At 43.9% G+C, this 20144-nt stretch overlaps 1 protein-coding gene across 4 annotated transcripts in view; it reads left to right on the top strand.

Moving 5' to 3' along the window:
• Positions 1 to 20144, top strand: part of GNAL (G protein subunit alpha L) — a 143652-nt gene that overhangs the window by 82261 nt on the left and 41247 nt on the right. For all 4 annotated transcript variants that reach the window (XM_059409166.1, XM_059409169.1, XM_059409168.1 and 1 more), the window contains one exon: positions 17376 to 17473. In XM_059409166.1, the coding sequence (XP_059265149.1) occupies positions 17376 to 17473 (98 nt within the window). The remainder of the gene's footprint in view (positions 1 to 17375; positions 17474 to 20144) is intronic.

Genomic DNA, 20144 nt, shown 5'->3' with positions numbered 1-20144 from the left:
GGCAGATGGGTGGGTGGGTGAGTGGTTGTGTACATGAATAGATGAATGGTTGGAACGATGGTTGGCTAAAATGACCAACAGCAAGTGTCCTACCAACCCTTGTAGGGAGGCCCAGTATTTAAGAATTATGTGAGACTTGGGTGACCAGATGTACGGAAGGATAAATGGAGAGATAACGGTACACGTTGGTTGTCTGTTATCCGTGAACACCTTTGGTCATCATTCGGAATTTTATCCTAAGGAATAAAAGGCCCTTGCTGGACATTCTGGGGAGGCGGGTAAATGGGAGGGGGCAATTTGCTGCCAGGTAGAAAGAGCGTTTGATAAGAGGAGAGGTATAAATCCTGGCAGAAGCCAATGGAAGGAGAGAGGCCACTGCCTTAGTAGAATTCCTTCAAGCCACAGGCCTGGGTAGAACTTGACCTTGCCAAATTATATAGCCAGCCAAGGGTTGGGAAAGGGCTGGGCAGCCTTGGACTTGCTGAGTGTGTTGTGGTCAGTGAGGCCGGGCTGCCGTGTGGACGGCTTGGCTCTGCCTGTCAGAGAAGAGGAAGCTTTTTCCCGTGTGGTGATCACTGCACTGTCAATCACATGAGTTCTCTATAACTTTCTAAGGACGATAATGTTCTTGGGTTCCGGAAGAGTTAATTTTTAAATTATTTGTGGGGGAAAACCAGGACAAACATTCTGCTAAATGTCAAGTTATAGGAATGTCTGAGTGGCTCATTTGGTTGAGCATCTGCCTTTAGCTCAGGTCATGATCCCGGGGTCCTGGGATCAAGCCCTGCATCGGGCTCCTGGCTCAGCCTGCTTCTCCCTCTCCCTCTACTGCTCCCCCTGCTCATGCTGTCTCTCTCTCTCTCTCTCTCTCAAATAAATAAATAAAATCTAAAATTGAAAAAAAATTGTAGGGGCACCTGGGTGGCTCAGTGAGTTAAAGCCTCTGCCTTCAGCTCCGGTCATGATCTCAGGGTCCTGGGATTGAGCCCCACATCTGGCTCTCTACTCAGAGGGGAGCCTGCTTCCCCCTCTCTCTCTGCCTCTCTGCCTACTTGTGATCTCTGTCTGTCAAATAAATAAATAAAATCTTTAAAAAATTTTTTAAATTAAATTTAAAAAATTATAAAACCCACTTGGAGACACACCCAGGTTCCCATCAATTCAAAGTTTGGAACAAATCAGGTATATGAATTTTCAGCTTTCTTAATTAGCATAAACTTTTGGCATGGAGGTGATCATTGACAATAAAGCAAGTGGAAGACGGAAAGAGAGAAGAGAACTGCCCAGAAAAGTTTATTCATCCACTTGCTCCTGAAGCAAATATTTATTGAGCTCTTAGTGTCCATTAAGACTGTCTTAAGTGCTTGATAGACATCAGGAGACAAGCAGCAAGATCCCTGCCCTCATGGGGCTTATAATCTAGCAGGGAATGCAAGTAATAAGTAGGACATAATAAATAAATCTGTAAAAGATTATTTTAGGGGGTGCTAAGCACTACAGAGACAAGGGCCATTGGGGCAGGCTAGGGGGCATGGGATCGGAGGAGTGGGAGCAGCGTGGTTTTAAAGAGGATGGTCATCGAGGGTTGCATTGAGAAGCAGATTAAGGACAGAGCCTCGAGAGGCAAGGCAGCAAGCAAAGCAGGCTCAGGGAAGCACAGTCCATGCAGCCTGAGGGGCAGCAGTGCTAAGGTCCTGCCCTGGGGCAGGAGACCCCAGCGGTACAGGGAAGATCAGGAGGCCAGTGTGGGGCTGGACAGTGAGCAGGCGGAGACTGATGATGGTGTGATTGCAGAGAGATGCATGGAAAGAGGGGCACCACAGAAACGGGGTCTTAGAGTTATTGTGGGGACTCTGAGTAGGGCCCCCCAAGAGTGACCTGAGCTGACCTTCTCTGTAAAAGTGTCATCCTGACCCCAGTTGCAGAAGATACTGTAGGGTAGAAGCAGGGAGACCCAACAGAGGACTCTTGCTGTAATCGAAGTGAGAGGTGTTGGTGGTTAGAGCCGTGCAGGTGGTGAGATATTTACCCAGGAGAAACATTAGAACTGCTCTTCTCCAGCATCTTTAGGTACCGGGTGCTTCTGAGGACAATGCTCTGTGGGTGGGGAAAGAGGAGACATTGTCAGGTACATGACCCAGGCTAGTCCTTAGAACAATGATCAGTGCAATGCTTAACCATCATATATAGTGGGGTGTTTTTTTTTTTCAAAGCTTTTTTCAAATATGAACTTAATTAGCTGTTTCACTGAAAGCTGAGGGACATTTTTCTTGTGGTAGGAAGAAAGATGGATTTAGGATTAAAAAAAAAAAAAATGCTGGGACCCTGGGTGGCTCAGCCAGTTAAGCGTCTACCTTCGGCTCAGGTCATGATCCCAGGGTCTTGGGATCGAGTCCCACATCGGGCTCCTTGCTCAGCAGGGAGCCTGCTTCTGCCTTTGCCTGCTGTTTCCCCTGCTTGTGCTCCCTCTCTTGTTCTCTCTCTGACAAATAAATAAATAAAATCTTTTAAAATATATATATATAAAATATAAAAAATGCTATGAAAAATATTTCTTCTTCCTGCAATCTGACAGATGCCTTAACTTATTCCCTCTCGATACTCCATTTGCTGAGAAAACATCGTTTTCTTGATATTTAGAGTCAAGGTAGGAAAAAAACCTGATAAACCTCATCCTTCTTTTGGACTTCCCCCTAAAATCTTACAGCTGCTCACTCATTTTATCATTTGGCCCTAAAAGATTCCCTGAGACAGGAAGAACTAGAACCATTCTGTTTGTGGGGTTCCCTGGAAATTGTTTTCAGTTCTTATCAAAGTAACTCAACTGATTCAAAGGAAACCATCTATCTGTCTGCCACCTTGTTGTGCATGGTTTTGCACTTTGACCTTGGTAATCTGACCTTGGAATTCCACCTTTGCTAGCGGCCCTGCCCCTGAGTACGTCTTGATTTTCATTCTCCTGGCTCTCCTGTTCCTCTAACCTTCTAATCCTCCAAATCGAGGGGATTTCTGAGGCCCCGTCCTTGTCATCCTTCCTGGCTGTCTCCCTCCGTTCTTCCCTCCCTTGGCAAGTTCATTCCAGTCTTGCTGTATACAGTGGTTTATCCCTGTGATCCACGTCCCTGTCATCCCTGGATTCGTATTCGTAAAACCGAGGTCTGGGGTTCTCTTAATCCAAACCCCCAGTGACCTCCCATCCATTCACAGATTCCAAAAATAGCCACTGACATGCGCCATCAGAGCTTATGTTCATGGAGCCGACGTTCTAGTGGAGCAGGAAAGATCACAGCCGCTGAGTAGGTAAGCTCACAGGGTGTTGATGGCTGGGAGTGGGGAGAAGGGAGAACAAAGCAGGACAGGGACTACAGCGTGACCCTTAGAGTCGCTGTTTTCTGTAGGGTTGTGAGGACAGTGTGGTGTTTGAGCAGAGGCCGAAAGAGGGTCCAGCCAGTGAGAAGAGCAGGAGCAGTGTAGGGGTGTGGTGGTGGCAGAGTACTGGGAAGAGCCAGGCAGAGCCACTAGGCAAGAGGCCAGGGAGGTGAGGTCAGAAAGGGAATGCGGAAGAGGGGAGGAGTCAGGTAATGTGGGGACTTTGGATTTCACTCTGAGATGGGAAGCATCGAATGGGTTTGGTTTGCTTTGCTTCTCTTAATACAGTCTTGTTTTAGTATGGTAAAATATACAAAACATAAAATTAACCATTTTAACCATTTTTAAGTGTACGGTTTCTCTTGCGTTAAGTACCATCCACATTGTTGGACGACCATCCCCACCGTCCATACCAGAACTTTCTCGTCTTCCCAAACTGAAACTCTGTCCCCACTAAACACTAACTCCTCGTTACTCCCCTCACCCCACCTACTGGCTGCCATTATTCTACTTTCTTTTCTATGAACCTGACTACTCCTGGGGCACAGTATTTGTCCTTTCGTGTCTGGCTTGTTTCATTGAGTATAATAGCCTCAGAGTTCATCCACGTTGTAGCCTACCACAGAATCTTTTTCCTCTTTAAGACGGAATAATTCTGGGGGCGCCTGGGTGGCTCAGTGGTTTAAGCCGCTGCCTTCGGCTCAGGTCATGATCTCAGGGTCCTGGGATCGGGTCCCGCATCGGGCTCTCTGCTCGGCAGAGAGCCTGCTTCCCTCTCTCTCTCTCTCTGCCTGTCTCTCCATCTACTTGTGATTTCTCTCTGTCAAATAAATAAAATAAATAAAAATCTTTAAAAAAAAAAAGACGGAATAATTCTGTTGTATGTCTCTACCATGTTTTGTCCATTCATTCATCATCTGTGGACACTGGGTGGTAAGCATAGGATTGTCTTGAACCCAATTGTAATGTGATCTGACTTATGTTCTCAAATAATCCATGGCTCCCGAGCTGACTAGACTGTGGCAAGAAAGGGTAGAAACAGGCCAGGTGGATTCTGTGACAATACCTGCCAGTCCTAGATGACACCTTCCACCAGGAATGCAGCGGTGCAGGTCTAAGACATGATCAGAATCTGGGCGTGTTCTGAAAGTACAGCCAAGGAGATTTCCTGAAGGATCCCATGTCAGGTGTGAGAGACAGTGAGAGGTGTCTCTCACACCTGACATGGGATCCTTCAGGAAATGTATTGGATGGAGCAAGTGAATCATGTCATTGCCGTTGACTGGGGAAGACTTGAAGCAGAGCACATTTTAGGGGGGAAATGAGGCCTCCCATTCTGGACTTCCTTAGTTGCAGTTGCCTGTTAGAATTCAAATGTTGCTGTCAGGCAGGCAGTAGGGCTGTGAGGGCAGAAATCAGAGGAGAGGTCCAACATGGAGATGTCAGTATGAGAGTCACTAACACCTTCGCATGATTGAAGCCCCAAGATGGAAGAAATAGCCAAGTAAGTGAGCTTAGACAAAGAAGAAGACCCAGGAGGATCCATAAGTCCATCCAGTGTTAGGAGGCTATGGAGGGAGAAGGACCAAGCAAAGAGCACCAAGCAGGAGTGACCATGGAATGGGAGGAAAGTCAGGAGAGAAGAGACGACTTGGAAGCCTGGAGTACGGAGGCAGCTTGGCTGGTCAGGAGCCTAATCATCCGCCAACAAGAAATCCCCTTTTCTTGCCCACCAGGCCATTTGTTTTTCTTTTTCTTAACTTTGTTCTTCTTGCCCTCATAAGTCTTACCCATCCCAGGTCCTCAGTAACATCTGCTGGCATGAATGAACAATACCTGTGGTTTTGTGTGAGCCCACGAGTGGAGGGTTTGGAAGGAACAGACTCCTCCCCTTCCCGACACTCATTTGGTCACTCTCAGCTCCACAGCAAGAGAACCGGCTCTGCCCCTTCCCTGATGCCTCCTGTTTCTACACAACATGGCCCCCAGTGAGCTCAGGAGGGGATTGTCGACCACAGGAACAGAAGAGCAGAGGGGTGGGGTGCAGTCCCGCGGAAGGAGCTGGGCCCTCAGCTCATGTTTGAGGCTTCCTTACTGTTTTGCCATTGTCGGGAATTCAAGAATGCCAGGTCTGTCTGTGTTCAGACTTAAACCTGAACTAAATTCCAAATCCAGACCAGATCCGCCATTTTGTAGTATCTGCCGCACCACCTGCCTGGGTGAGGACACGTAAATGACTATTCTGTCAGGTTATGAAACACTGAGGTGAACGAGACAAACATGTGGAATTAGAAACCCAACTTGTAACTCCTGTAAGTGGTTTCAGATGTTTCCCTCGGGAAAGGAAGGAGACCTGTTCCTAGGTATATGCCCAAGAGAATTAAAAACATATGTCCACCCAAAAACTCATACGTGGATGTTCATGGCAGCTTTGTCAAGAGCCAAAGAGTGCCAGCAACACAGATACCCATCGGATGGTGAATGGATACATGAAATGTGATCTTCCACACCATGGAGTGTTGTTTAGCCATAAAGAGGAGTGAAGCACTGATTCATCCTCTAACATGAATCAACCTGAAAATATGATGCCAAGTGAAAGAACCAGAAACAAAAGGTCGGTCACATCTCACACAGTCCCATGTATATGGAATGTCCAGAATAATCCAAGGAGACAGAAAGTAGATTGGTGGTTGCCAGAGGCTGGGGGCAAGGAGGAAAGTTGGAGGGGTACTAGTGACAGTATGGGGCTTCTTTGGAGGGGTCATGTTCCAGAAGCAGTGGTGGGGATGGTTACTCAGCTCCGCGGATATACTGAAGAACCGTTGAATTGTACAACTTTAAATGGGTGCATTGTATGGTATATGAATTACGTATCTCAATAAAACTGTTGCATACAAAATTAAAAGGAAGAGGGAAAATATAAAACTTAAAATCAGAGAGTGCCCGAACTGGAAGAAATCTGCAAGACTCTTGGACAAGCGCGTGAGGATAGCATTGCGAGGTGTTCAGAACTTGGCATCAGGGACGGTTTTCTTTCCCTCTTAGGTCAGTTATCTGTTGTCTGAGTTGTAGCTGCTGCAGAATTGTGAAGGGGCTCAGCCACTTTGGAAAACAGTATGGAGATTCCTTAAGAAATTGAAAATAGAACTACCTTATGACCCTGCCATTGCAGGGTATTTACCCCCAAAGATACAGATATAGTGAAAAGAAGGGCCATATGTACCCCAGTGTTCAAGCAGCAATGGCCACAATTGCCAAACTGTGGAAAGAGCCAAGATCCCCTTCAACAGATGAATGGATAAAGAAGATGTGGTCCATATATGCTATGGAATATTATGCCTCCATCAGAAAGGATGAATACGCAACTTTTGTATCAAAGTGGACGGGACTGGAGGAGATTATGCTGAATGAAATAAGTCAAGCAGAGAAAGTCAATTATCATATGGTTTCACTTACTTGTGGAGCACAAGGAATAATAGGGAGGACATTGGGCGATGGAGAGGAGAAGGGAGTTGGGGGAAATTGGAGGGGGAGATGAACCATGAGAGACTGTGGACTCTGAGAAACAATCTGAGGGTTTTGGAGTGGAGTTGGGGGAGGGATCAGGTGAGACTGGTGGTGGGTATAGTGGAGGGCACGTATTGCATGGAGCACTGGGTGTGGTGCATAAACAATGAACCTTGGAACACTGAAAATTTAAATTAAATTTTTTAAAAAACAGGGCAGGAAAAAAAAAAGAATTGCAAAGGGGCTTAGTGAGCAGATGCCTTTGAAATACTTTTCATTTACCTCTACATAGAGATTTCAGTCACCTAATGCCTCCGACGGAGTGCGAGGTGTCGAATTTTCTGGAAGCTGGATGTTATCTCCAAAGAAGGCTCTCACTGATTTGGTGCTGCAGAGCTGCAGGGCCCCACATTTCCCGGAACAAAACTCCCATGTAGTTCTGTTCCTTCCCACTGAAGGCACCATCCTCTAACTTTAGGGTCAGGGTACACAGGGAGCTGCCCCACATTGTGGCTCCTGGCTGTACCCTGTTGCTGCTGCAGAGGAGAGCTGTTGGTCCCTCGAGGTCACTGGCCCCCTCTCCCTGTGCAGAGGCTCAGGGAGGCAGATTTTCCAAGCCATAGCACACGTTCTTCTGGAAGCAACCTGTGCCCTCTGCTTCCCTTCCTTCTGGTAATCTGCCACGGTTCTAGAAAGCCAGCTTCACTCCCTCCCCGCTGGTAAGTGCATAAATCTGGACAAGCCACATTCGCGGAGGGGCCTTTCCTGCAGGGTCTGAAGCCTAGGGCAAACCGAGGAATCAGAAGCCTTCAGCTGGGAGTTAAGCGCTGCCCATATTGTTGGTCCTTAGCACAGCCACACTGTAGCCTGCCTTGAGCTGGTGATTGGAGCTCATCCCTCTCCTGACGTTCTGAAATCATGTGCCCTCTCTTTCCCACACCCAGCACCAGGTGTTCTGTAGATGTTTCTAGAACTCAGTCCTCAAACCCACCCATGACTTCTGTGTCCTTACCATGTGCTTCTCTCTTGGCTCTTGGAATCTGGCAGGTCTCGCCACATTTTTACCAAAATTACAGCAGCACCACCTTCTGGATGCCGTCCTGTGTCCAAAGCCAGAGGACTCCCCCTGACTGTTGCTGCTCATCAGCATTCAGCATTTCACCCTATTGACTTCTTGTCAATAGGGTGACTTGACTTCTTGACTGCCCTGAGTCAGAATCTCCCCCGCTCACGTCACCCCATCCTGTTTCTCATTTGGTCATTTTAGCCATCCTTTCTTCGTGTCCTTCCCGCCCACACCCATCACATGTGCACTTCCTCAGCCCCCTGCCTTGACACCCATTCACCAGATTCTGATCTGTCCCGGCCCACCTCTGCCCAGAACTGCTACATCCCTGTGGAGCAGAGGAGGAAACTGAGTCCCAATCACTAGGATTTGAACCCGGGCACCCAAATACAAAATCTATGTTCAAACCATAAATACCTTCTGATCCCTCCTTAGACTCATAGTAGATTTTACACTAAAATGTTCCCAAAGAAATGTGTATCTAATTCTATAACTGTTGCCAGTTGGAATACAGCAAATGCGCTTTTAAAGACATTGCCTTTAATTCTAACTTTCTTCCCAAAAAGGAGGGCTCCTCACTTCGTTTTGCCTCTCAGCACAGAAAGGATTTGGAGTGACTAAGAAGACCAAGAATAATACCTTAAAGTGTTATGTAATTCGTGCCTGATGTTCCAAGGAGAACTTTTGTCAGAAAACTTGATAGAGAATTGTCTGGAAGCAAGGACCAAAGTCGTGATTCTTTGAGTCTCTTATCCCTAATGAAAATACCTAATTATTTTATTTCTGTTCCCACACAAATAAGTTTCTCTGGTGAGTCTCTTAGGCATTCTCCAAGTGCAAAATTTTCTCAGAGAATGAAGATTTTACAGAGAGACTTTTAGGCATAAGAGTGGGAGTATTGTGAAGGGGAAATCAAAAGCTAAAAAATTAAGTTTGTGGAAGAAAAATACTTGAGGAAAATTATGTTCTCATCACTAAAGGTCGATTTATTTGATTCTCTGTTATGTTTAATGGATCTGAGTAACTAAACTTTATACTTATCACAGTTGTTTTGTGACATAATTTGGAAATGAAAGAATCGCAAGACATATCTTAGTATAGCTTTTGGGGGGTGGGGGGTGGGCAAAGTGTTTAAAAGCAGCAAAAGCAATGGAAGTTGGCCACCGTGGGTGGTGAAGTCCCTTCAGATCAGAGCCCTGTGCTCAGAATCACAGAGAATTCTAATATGTCCCAGGCCTTATGGGTCATGCTTTAGGAAGAGAAAGAGGGAGAAGCCAGAGCTATGCAAGTAACTGTTTCTGTCCACAGCTGCACTTTTTGTTTTTATTAAAGATTTTATTTATTTATTTGACAGAGAGAGACAAAGCGAGAGAGGGAACCCAAGCAGGGGGAGTGGGAGAGAGAGAAGCAGGCTTCCCACTGAGCAGGGGGCCCAATGCGGGGCTCGATCCCAGGACCTGAGCCGAAGGCAGATGGTTACCAACTGAGCCACCCAGGCGCCCCACAGCTGCACTTTAAAACTTCTAGAACTAACAGGTGAAATTAACAAGGTTGCACGAGACAAGCTCAAATACAGACACCAATTGTATTTCTATGTACGAGCAATGACAAAAATCCAAAAGTGAAACTTTAAATCCTGTACATTTAAAAATAACATCCAGGGACGCCTGGGTGGCTCAGTTGGTTAAGCAGCTGCCTTCGGCTCAGGTCATGATCCCAGCGTCCTGGGATCGAGTCCCACATCGGGCTCCTTGCTCCGCGGGGAGCCTGCTTCTCCCTCTGACTCTGCCTTCCACTCTGTCTGCCTGTGCTTGCTCTCACTCTCTCTCTCTCTCTCTGACAAATAAATAAATAAATAATCTTTTAAAAAATAAAAATAAAAATAACATCCAAGAAATCTACAGAGGAAAAAATTCAACAGATGAAATGAAAGGTCTATACACAGTAAATGTCAAAGTATTCTTGAAAGGATTTAAATAAATAATATAACACATAAATAAACACATCTTGTGCATGGATTAGAACACTCAATCTTGTTAGGTGGTACTTTTCCCTTCAGTGAGCTATGGGTTCAGTGCAATCTCAGATCAACAGGCTTCCTCATAGAAACTGACAAGCTAGTTCTAAAATGTATGTGGGAATTCGAAAGACCTAGAACAGCCAAAATGATGTTGAAAAAGAGGAGTGAAAGTTGAAGACTTCACACTACTAATTTTAAGACTTACCATGAGGCCACAGAAATCAAGACAATGTATTGTAGACATAAGAATAGACATATGGGGGACGCCTGGGTGGCTCAGTCGGTTAAGCAGCTGCCTTCGGCTCAGGTCGTGATCCCAGGGTCCTGGGATCCAGTCCCAAATGGGGCTCCTTTCTCAGTGGGGAGCCTCCTTCTCTCTCTGCCTCTCTGCCTACCTGTGATCGATCTCTCTCTCTCTCTCTCTCTGACAAATAAATAAATAAAGCTTAAAAAAAAAGAATAGACATATGGGTCAGTAAAACAGAACTCAGTGTCCAGGAATAGACCTCACATGTATACAGTCTATTTCAACAAAGGTACCAAGGTAATTCAGTGGAGCAGAGTAGTCTTTGCAATAAACATGCTGGGGAAGCGGATTCCCTGTATGGAAAAAAGTGAAATCTGACCCTTTCCTCACACTGTACTCAAAAATGAACTCAAATGGATCATTGACCTAAATATAGGAGTTACAATTGTAAAATTTTAGGAAGAAAACTTGGGAGGGAATTTTTCTTTTCTTTTTTTTTTTTTTTTACTTCGGGTTAGATGGAGATTTCTTAGAACACCAAAAAAAGCAAAATGCTAAATGGATAAAATGGATTAACTAGACACTGGCAAAATTTAGAATTTTGCTCATCAAAAGATGCTCAAGAGGGGCACCTGGGTGGCTCAGTGGGTTAAAGCCTCTGCCTTCAGCTCAGGTCATGATCCCAGGGTCCTGGGATCAAGCCCCACATTGGGCTGTCCTCTTGGCTGGGAGCCAGCTTCCCTTCCTCTCTCTCTGCCTGCCCCTCTGTCTACTTGTGATCTCTGTCTGTCAAATAAATAAATAAATAATCTTTTTAAAAATTTTTTTTAAATGCTCAAGAAAATTAAAATGCAAGCTGCAGTTTGGGAGGACATATTTGCAAAACCTGTAGCTGACAAAGGACTTAAATCCAGACAGTTTTTTCAAGTGTCTTATTCTTGTAAAAGAAATAAAACTTGATAGTAAGAAGACATACAACCCAATTTCTTTAAATGGTCAAAATATTTGAGCAGACACTTAACAAGAAGATATGCAAGTAGTCAACGGTCACATGAAAAGATGTTCATGGGGCACCTGGGTGGCTCAGTGGGTTAAGCCTCTGCCTTTGGCTCAGGTCATGATCCCAGGGTCCTAGGATCAAGCCCCACATTGGGCTCTCTGCTCAGCAGGGAGCCTGCTTCCTCCTCCTCCTCTCTCTCTCTCTGCCCTACTCTCTGCCTACTTTTGATCTCTGTCTGTCAAATAAATAAATAATTTTTAAAATCTTTTAAAAATGGAATGCCTGGGTGGCACAGTGGGTTAAAGCCTCTGCCTTCGGCTCAGGTCATGATCCCAGGGTCCTGGGATCGAGCCCCACATCAGGCTCTCTGCTTGGCGGGGAGCCTGCTTCCTCCTCTCTCTCTGCCTGCCTCTCTGCCTACTTGTGATCTCTCTGTCAAATAAATAAATAAAAATATTTCTAAAATTTTTTTAAAAATAAAGATAAAAATCTTAAAAAAAAAAAGAAGATGTTCAAAGTCATTGGTCATTAGGGAGATACAAACTGAATCCATAATTAGATGCCACTACATACCCACCAGAGTAATTCAAATTAAAAAGATGGACAAAACCAAGTATTGAGGATGTGGTGTAACTAGAATCACTAGACACTGCTTGACAGTGTATAAGGGAATGGCCACTTTGGAAAACAGTGTCACAGTTTTTTAAAGTTAAACACATTCCATATAATTCAGCAATTCCTCTTCTGGTGGAATCAACCCAGTCCGGTACACAGATAATCCAATCAGCAGTATTCACAATAGTCAAGAACCAGAAATATCCCAAATGTCCATCCACTGCTGAATGAATACACAAAACGTGGTATATTCATACAGCAGAGTAGAACTCAGCAATTTTTTAAGAAGAACAAACTGCTAATATACATAACAAAATGGGTGAATCTCAAAAACTCCATGCTAGTTCAAAGAAGACAGGCACAAGAGGACAAGGTGGCTTCATTGATATGAAATTTCTTGAAAAAGGCAAAACTGTAGGGACAGAAGTGAGATTAACTGTGTCTGAGATGGGGGTGGGAGGTGGGGGAGAGCTGGGCTTGGCTCCAAAGAAGGGTAAGGAGATGATGGAGGTGTTCTAAAACTTGAGTGTATGAATAATTGGGTGAATTTTTTGGTATATATAGTATACCTCAAAAGCTGTTAAAATGATCCTAAGAATAGTTAAAGTAGGCTGTCCTAAAGGGAAAAAAAAAAGAAAACAGATGAGTGTGGGGTATATTACAAATTTGCCTTTTTCCTCTCTGGTCTCCCAGGCTCAGGGAGTAGCCACTGAGCAGAGGAGAACAGGGAAGGTAGAAAGCCTCAGAACACGCTTTTGAAGCCAGGTTTGACCACTTCCTTCCAAGAGAATATAAAATATCCTTAATCATACTTGTTTTGTCATCAGTGAAATGGGAACTGAATCGCCTACAAGGCAGGGTTGTCTCAGATGAGACCTTGTACATACCACCCTTAGAACATTGCCTGGAACATATGAAGCGCTCAGTAAATGCTAGGGGCAACCTCTTTTTCTATGTGGTTCCTTGACAAGATTCTTTCCCAGGGTGGTCAGCATAAAGACATGGGCAAGGGGACTGCTAATGATTTTAATGTTTGGGGTTTGGGTTTTTTTAGCACAGTTTCTGAAAGTTGTTTCTAGATAGACTTTTCGACATACTGTATTCAATTTGATTTGAGGATGGACAGATTATGAATAACAAAATCATGGTGTCGGCAGGCCTGATAGCGCCCACACAGACTTGATACCCATCAGATCTTTGAAAAAACAAATGACGAAAACCTATTGTGTCATTCTCTTAATCCGAGGGCTAAAACTGAGTGTGTTTATGTGTATTTTAAACGAATCAGACCTAAACTTGAGCTTTGGACAATCCCATATAAATAAATGGGTTCCGACCTGAAACTGCCTATTTCTAAGGTCCCTGGATTGTGGTGGTGGATATTATCCACTATGTTCCCCTAAAAAGTTCGGTCAGACATTTATTTTTGTTTCAGCTTGTTCTGGAAAGTGTTTAGTGCTGTTCCCAAAGTTATAATACAAGGTAATAAAATATCTGAAAATGCAGGAGAACAGAATTAGGAATACGAGTCAAGTTAGGTGGGACCAGAAGTGAAATTCGCATCCAGAATATAAGGCCAAGCCCTACACAAAACATGAACACTGACCCCCAAATGGGACCTGTATGCTTTCCTGAATCAACTCAGTAATGTAAATAAAAACAGAGAAGAGCCACAGAGCTCTGAAGATTAAAAATCAATAAGAAAATATAAAAAGCGTCTTCAGAAATGCAAAAAAAAAAGAGTCATCCTGATACTAAAATTCGAGATTTTTCCATAAGTCACCTCAGAAGGAATATCGGCTAACGAGCATGAGGAAGAGTGTTTTTACACTCAACCTCGTGACAATTTCCACCCGTACTGTGTGTGAAAGCAGTTCTTCCCAAGACCTGTGTGTGTACCCAGGGCGTTGACTCCAAACCACTGCACAACATTCCCTTCCAGAGACAAGAAATAGGCTTTAGGTTCTCATTTCAAAAATGAAAAATAGGGGCACCTGGATGGCTCAGTGGGTTAAAGCCTCTGCCTTCGGCTCAGGTCAGGATCCCAGGGTCCTGGGATTGAGCCCCGCATTGGGCTCTCTGCTAAGCAGAGAGCCTGCTTCCTCCTCTCTCTCTGCCTGCCTCTCTGTCTACTTGTGATCTCTGTCTGTCAAATAAAGAAATAAAATCTTTTTTAGAAAAATGAAAAATAGATCTCAGGTGTGAGTGCAACCAGAAAGTTGTATCAGCAGGGATATCATGCAAGAATTTGTGTTGCCTACTGTTGCATGATTTCCATTTTAGAGAGGTTAGGAGGAATTTAAAGAAAAAGAAAAAAACTGGTTGCCCATCTGAGAATCCTATGTTAGCTTTGTACTTCGTGTGGAAAGGGAGATGTAGACCGCAGGACCAGAAGGAAAATGCTGTGACACAAAACACAAGAGCTAGATACTTGCATTTTTTAAATTTTAATTTCAATTTTGATTGAAAAATCAGAATGGTGTTATGAAAATGTTAGAGCCTTGCCTTTTCAAAAGTAAGTTTAAATTTTTTATCATTATTATTTTTCTTTCTATAACACAACTCAATCTCCCGTCGGTTTTTTTTTTTTAATTTTTTTTTTTAATTTGAGTTGAGCTGATATACAATGTGACATTGGTGTCAGCTATACACCTCAGTGACTTGGTAAGCTTATAGGTTATGCTATGTCAAAACTCTTTAAATAAAAGTAACAAATATTTACATATTTCAGTTGCTAAATACATGAAGATCTCAACTCGATTCATTTTTGTTTGTTTGTTTGTCAAGTCAATTCTTATTCAGTAATCAAAAAAAAAAAAAAAACAAAGAAATGTCAGTAATTTTCTTTTTATACTCTCAATTTCTCCATATTCTCAATTGTCAGAAGTGGGTTACATTTCTCTGTGAATCATCTTTTTTTTTTCCTTAGGCACACACGCACACTGAAATTAGTTTTATTTAATATTATTCATCTTAGTTGCTAATGGAGGCATGCCAAAATTACTCCTCATACTTATCTCCCAGTTGGTTTCACAAATGCGTGAGAATTCTAGCCTGGCTCTGGACAACAGGTTAAGTATAGCTAGAGAGGCTGCATTGGCTAACTGAATATTTAATGATTTTACAGAATCCTTTCTTTTTTCGTTGTTATATTTTTAGTTGAGATAGTGGTGCTGTGACTATGATTTTTTAAGAGCCTTTATCTTTTAGAAATAATGTTGAAATAAAATTATATGACATAAGAGATCTGCTGCAAAATAATAAATGTGGGGAAAGACATGAGTTATTAAAAAAAAAAAAAGAAAAAGAAAGAGAGAATTGGCTATGTGTTGGTACACACAGAGGAGGCTGAGTAATGAGTGGCCTGGGGAATTCTCTCTACTTTTGTAAGTTTGGAAATTTTCTCTAATAAAAGGCAGAAGCAACGGCAGTAGCAGCTCTGAAATTTTCCACGAGGTTTTTGGAACTGCTTAAAAAGTAAACATGAAGGGAAGCCTGGGTGGCTCAGTTGTTAAGTGTCTGCCTTCCATTCGGGTCATGATCCCCGGTTGGAGTCCCACAAGGGTCTCCCTGCTCAGCGGGAAACCTACTTCTCCCTCTCCCACTCCTCCTGCTTGTGTTCTTTCTCTTGCTGTGTCTCTCAGGCAAATAAGTAAAATCTTAAAGAAAAAAAAAAAAAGTAAATATGGAGAATCCTGGAGACCTAGCTATATTCTAATCCAGTATCTTTGTTCACCAGCACGAACTGGAAGCCAAGATTGTTGTTGCTTTTGTGTTCCTCCGGTGTTGTCCAAAACATCTGCTTTAAAAACACAGTGCCCACCATCCCTATTAACACGGACCCCAGAAATCATGCATCTTGGTTCTTAATTCGAGCTCTCCTCTCTAATTCTGTCTCAGAGGCTTCAGCTCAGACTGCTGCAGAAAAAAAAAAAAATGATTCTGACACCTGATGAAGACTGTAAAGGGACTTTATTCAGGAAACTACTACACTGGGGGTTTGCAGGAGGGAAGAGAGATGGAGCTTGATTCCAAAAATCACCATGACACTAAGGTTACCATTGTCTTTCAAGAGCATCTTTACAATAGAAAATAGAGGATTTCTCATTTGGGGTGTGTGTGTGTGTGTGTGTGTGTTTTCATATGGCTCTTTGAAGGGAAAAAAGAAATTTAAGGAAGCCTATATAAACACCCTCACTGGAGTGATAAGAGCAGCAGTGCGAGATTCCAGAAGGAACCATAAATCTAGGGAGACAAAAACTGAGAGGTTCAGCTCCTCTCCATCCTACGGAGATTTACCTTCATTGTCAGCTGTGGGTAGTTGGAGTTGTTCGTGACAATGAGGAGCCCAACAGACCATAGGTGTAGAGACTCGGCAGACCTCTAAAGATTGTCCCTGATACTAGGACGTCAGAACCTCACGGCCCCTCACCTCTCCTGCCCCTTCTGAGGTTTTGTACCTAATTGCGAACGTGTGACTTTAAGTTTCTTTTTTCAAAGAGGGCCCCCACAGTATTCAGGTGCACCCTTGTATGGAATCGTGAATCTTCCAGAAAAGAACCAGCTCTTTATTTTTCTTTTTCCTCCAAAAAATCAACAGACATGAAGCATCAGAAGCCCCAGATTTGGTGCAGATCAGAGATGGGAATGGGTGCTTCCTGGGGCTGCCGTGAGGATGACTGATGTGGGAAGGGATATAAATATTCTAATGAAGGGGTTTGTGAAAATTTACGTAACTTCTTTTATATTTAGCAGCTGATGTGTTGTCATTTGCTTCCATAGCACTGTTAATTTAATTTGGGTAATTTTGGAAATATGAATTCATAAAGCCACCTCTTACTTGGAGAGAAGGAGAGCTTGCCATCATGGGTGAAATTGAGCTCTGTGCCCACAGGGGCTTGAGGAACCAAAAATCAGAATTTGCTTGTAATTTGTAGTTTTAGAAAATGCCCAAAAAACAAACAAACAAACACACAAAAAAGTGAATTAGTAACCCAAAGAGTGAAATTTTCAAGGTTTCCTTTCTAATATACCTAATGCTTCTGGGCCATATTTAACCCATCTGCTCAGTCACGGCTATTAGTAATCGTGGCTCACGGAAACCTGAAGGGACAACAGCTAAAACCGAACTTACCGTTACGATAGGCATGCTTTTCCCTGCTGACGTGATGGTACCACTAGGCAGGTGACTGAGTACGAAGAACTTTAAAATTACTCTTAGAATAGCTGTTGTATGTATCATTGGTAAATGCCATAAAATTACTTTAGACTCGTAATTTTCATTTGGTGGAACTTTCTGGAAGGACGAGAATGTTTGGCAGATGGAATCGAGTGACGATAACACGGGTGTATCCATTTCTCCTCAGACTGATCTCAAGTCCTGTGCATTTTACCATGTGTGAAGTCAACTCCTATAAGGAAAACAACTCATGGGCTACCTGCAAAAAAAAAAAAAAAAATTGGTGGGGTGAGGGGCAGTTTCTTTTTACTTGTAACTTTTTAAAAGATTCTAACACCTGTGCTTTCTTACTCGAATTTTTTCAAATGTTAGGAATTCTTCGATCATGTGAAGAAGCTCTGGGATGATGAAGGCGTGAAGGCGTGCTTTGAGAGGTCCAACGAGTATCAGCTAATCGACTGCGCGCAATAGTAAGTCATCTCCTGAGCATGGCCCAGCCTCTCTGAGGCTACCCTTCCCCCGCCCCCAATTATGCTGCCCTCCCAGGTCAATGAAGTCTCTTGAGTGAAAGGAACAAAGCATTAACATCTTACTACAGAAATCAGTTTTTCAAAGGGCCCGGGTTTGGTAGATGGAAAACTGAAACTCCGACAGGAATCAGTGTTTCAAAGGAAGAACCAGAAGCAGGTGTGTTCATTTTCCCCGGACCCGTTTTCAGTTCTGTGCGTCCTTTTGCTTTCTATAAAAAAAACAGGCATATCTGTGAATTGGGAGGTGCTTAGATATTCATTATCATATTTTCACTTAGGAACAGGACCCCCAAATTAAATTTTAAAATACTATTCACGTCTGCCGTCGAGCCCAAGCACTTACTTGAATGATAAGCGATACCCTATACCTGTTAGAAATAGAGGACCCTTGAAAGTAGATGGTAATTAATAGAATAAGTAAAGCCTTGATGGAAAAAAATGCAATGAAGAGAAATAGGAAATAAGGAAAGAACTCTGGTGCCTAGGCTGGCTCGTTGTTTTTCCCTGAAATGCTCACTTTCCTATTTTCTTTTGCTATTTTAGATTCATTCTATGACCATTAGATAATAGTGGGCCCAAGAAGAAAGTTAATCAAGAATGTCTAGATATATTTGCTATTTTGGTGACAAAAACTGTATTTAAAGTTGTTTTATATAACACTTGGGACAGCAAGAAATGAGTGCTTTTACATTTTAAGTCTGGAAACTCTAAAAATGCTTACCTGAGGAAGAGATTCCATAAGCATGCAATCTGGTGGAGCTACGCTCGGAATGATTTCCAGGAGAGGGTCGCTGGGTGGCCACTCCAGCCCCTCCCCATTCAGAGGAGGTCAGGCACCATCACCTCATGACAGGCACCGAGAAAAGCCAACGGCAAGGGTGCTGGGTGTGTCCCAGGCAGTGACAGGAAGCCAGTCTGGGGACAGAAGGGTGAGGGAAGAGTGGCCATAAACACATGAGAGGGGTCAGTGAGGCCAGACCCTCCCGATGGCCAAAGGTTCTGCCAAGGACCTTGCATTTCTTCCAAATGCAGTGAGTGACCATCGGCTCCGTGACGGAGATTGTTAGGGTCACTCGGGCCACTGTGTGGCACATTAGAAGAAGGGAACAAGGACCCAAGCGGGAAGGCTGGGGTCAGGTGCAGCCATGGCGGTGAGCCCTGGGACCCAAAGGGGTTAGAACGAGGCGGTGAATCAGAATGCTGGGGGCAGAGGAAAGTGGGGATCAGGAGGTCAAGAGGGAAGGTCATGGTGCCATTTATTGAGAGGGAGGAACCTAGGAGATGTTAGGTGGGCGAGGGTGGGACAATATCAGACTCCGATTTGGGAGAAGTTAGATTGGAGATAGAGGGGCTGCCCAAGGGGAGAGAAGAAGCAGATGGGGGCTTATAGGAACCTGGAGCTCAGAATCGACAGGGGCCTGGACAAGGAAGTTCAATCCCCAGAGATTAGTTTCAGGAGGAAGAGGAACCCAAAACCACAACAGAGAAGTATGTGGGAGGGAGTCCTTCAGAGGACGGGGAGGATCTCAGGGTTGTGATGGGGGAGATTGATGATGTTAAGAAGGTTCACTTAACCTCCTTCTTATGATGACCAAGAACTGGCTCACCGTCGCCCCAGCCCATGAGCGCTGGGTGAGCGGCAGGTGTGTCTCGTAAGTGGTCTTGGTGCGGCAGGGATAGTGAAAAGGCGTTGCACGCCCACCTGCTGCGTACACCCTGAAATGAGCACCATGAGCATTAATGGCCCTCCACTGTATACGCTGAAGAAACTATTTACTAATTTAAAATTTTGCGATCTAGAAAAGTAGGTAAAATTTCCCGTCTCCTGCCACTCTTAATCATTCCCTCAAGATTTACCTTCAGTCAATATTCCCTTTAGTTGACATCTGTGAGTACACTGCTGTGGTTACTGTCCTGTCATTTGTTATGGATGTTTGCTTCCACGAGAGCGAGGCTGGGTTAGATGCGGATGTAGAGTGGGGGAGTGTTCCCCGTGGAGCTCCTCACCCTGGGAGCGTCTCAGGAGGCACACCCCTTCCCGAAGGGTCCTTATCTTTCCTTCTGGCTCTCACTAGCTCTTTCTCGAACCTGTCATCTCTGTTGTTTTAAAAGCCACTGCGGTGTCATAGAGACAGAAAGAGTACCCTAAGTTAATGCTAGCAATTTCAAGCAAAGCTCATAATGGCTTTAAATTCACTTAAATTGGTATTTCGAGTTGATGGGAATGTGTGCTCTATCGTCCTTTTCTGGTATTTCTTGAGCAGAGAGGTGGTGAGGGAGCGTCCCAGTGCTACTCAGTAGTAGCATATCAGGAATTTCTCTTTCTTAAAAGAAAGAACAGACCACTTACTCTCACACCACCCCAGGGATAGAATGAATGGCTTGATTTAACGTAGAATAAAAGGAAGAGTTCGTATGAGCCTTGACAACAGGGAGTTAGGATTCAGATGTCTGCTCTGCCACGGACAGTCATATAAGGCTCTGGGCAAACTCATGGGGACAATTACGGATCCTGTTCGCATACAGTTCTCATAGCATTAAATATGTATATCTCCAAAGTCCTCAAAATAGTGCCCGCAAGCCCTAGATCAGCTCTTGCTGTTACATCATC

The sequence above is a fragment of the Mustela nigripes genome, chromosome 8 (assembly GCF_022355385.1).
Source record: "Mustela nigripes isolate SB6536 chromosome 8, MUSNIG.SB6536, whole genome shotgun sequence".
NCBI classification, from domain to species: Eukaryota; Metazoa; Chordata; class Mammalia; order Carnivora; family Mustelidae; genus Mustela; species Mustela nigripes.
The sequence above is the reverse complement of the archived record's forward strand: the minus strand, read 5'-3'. Positions and strand labels throughout refer to the sequence as shown.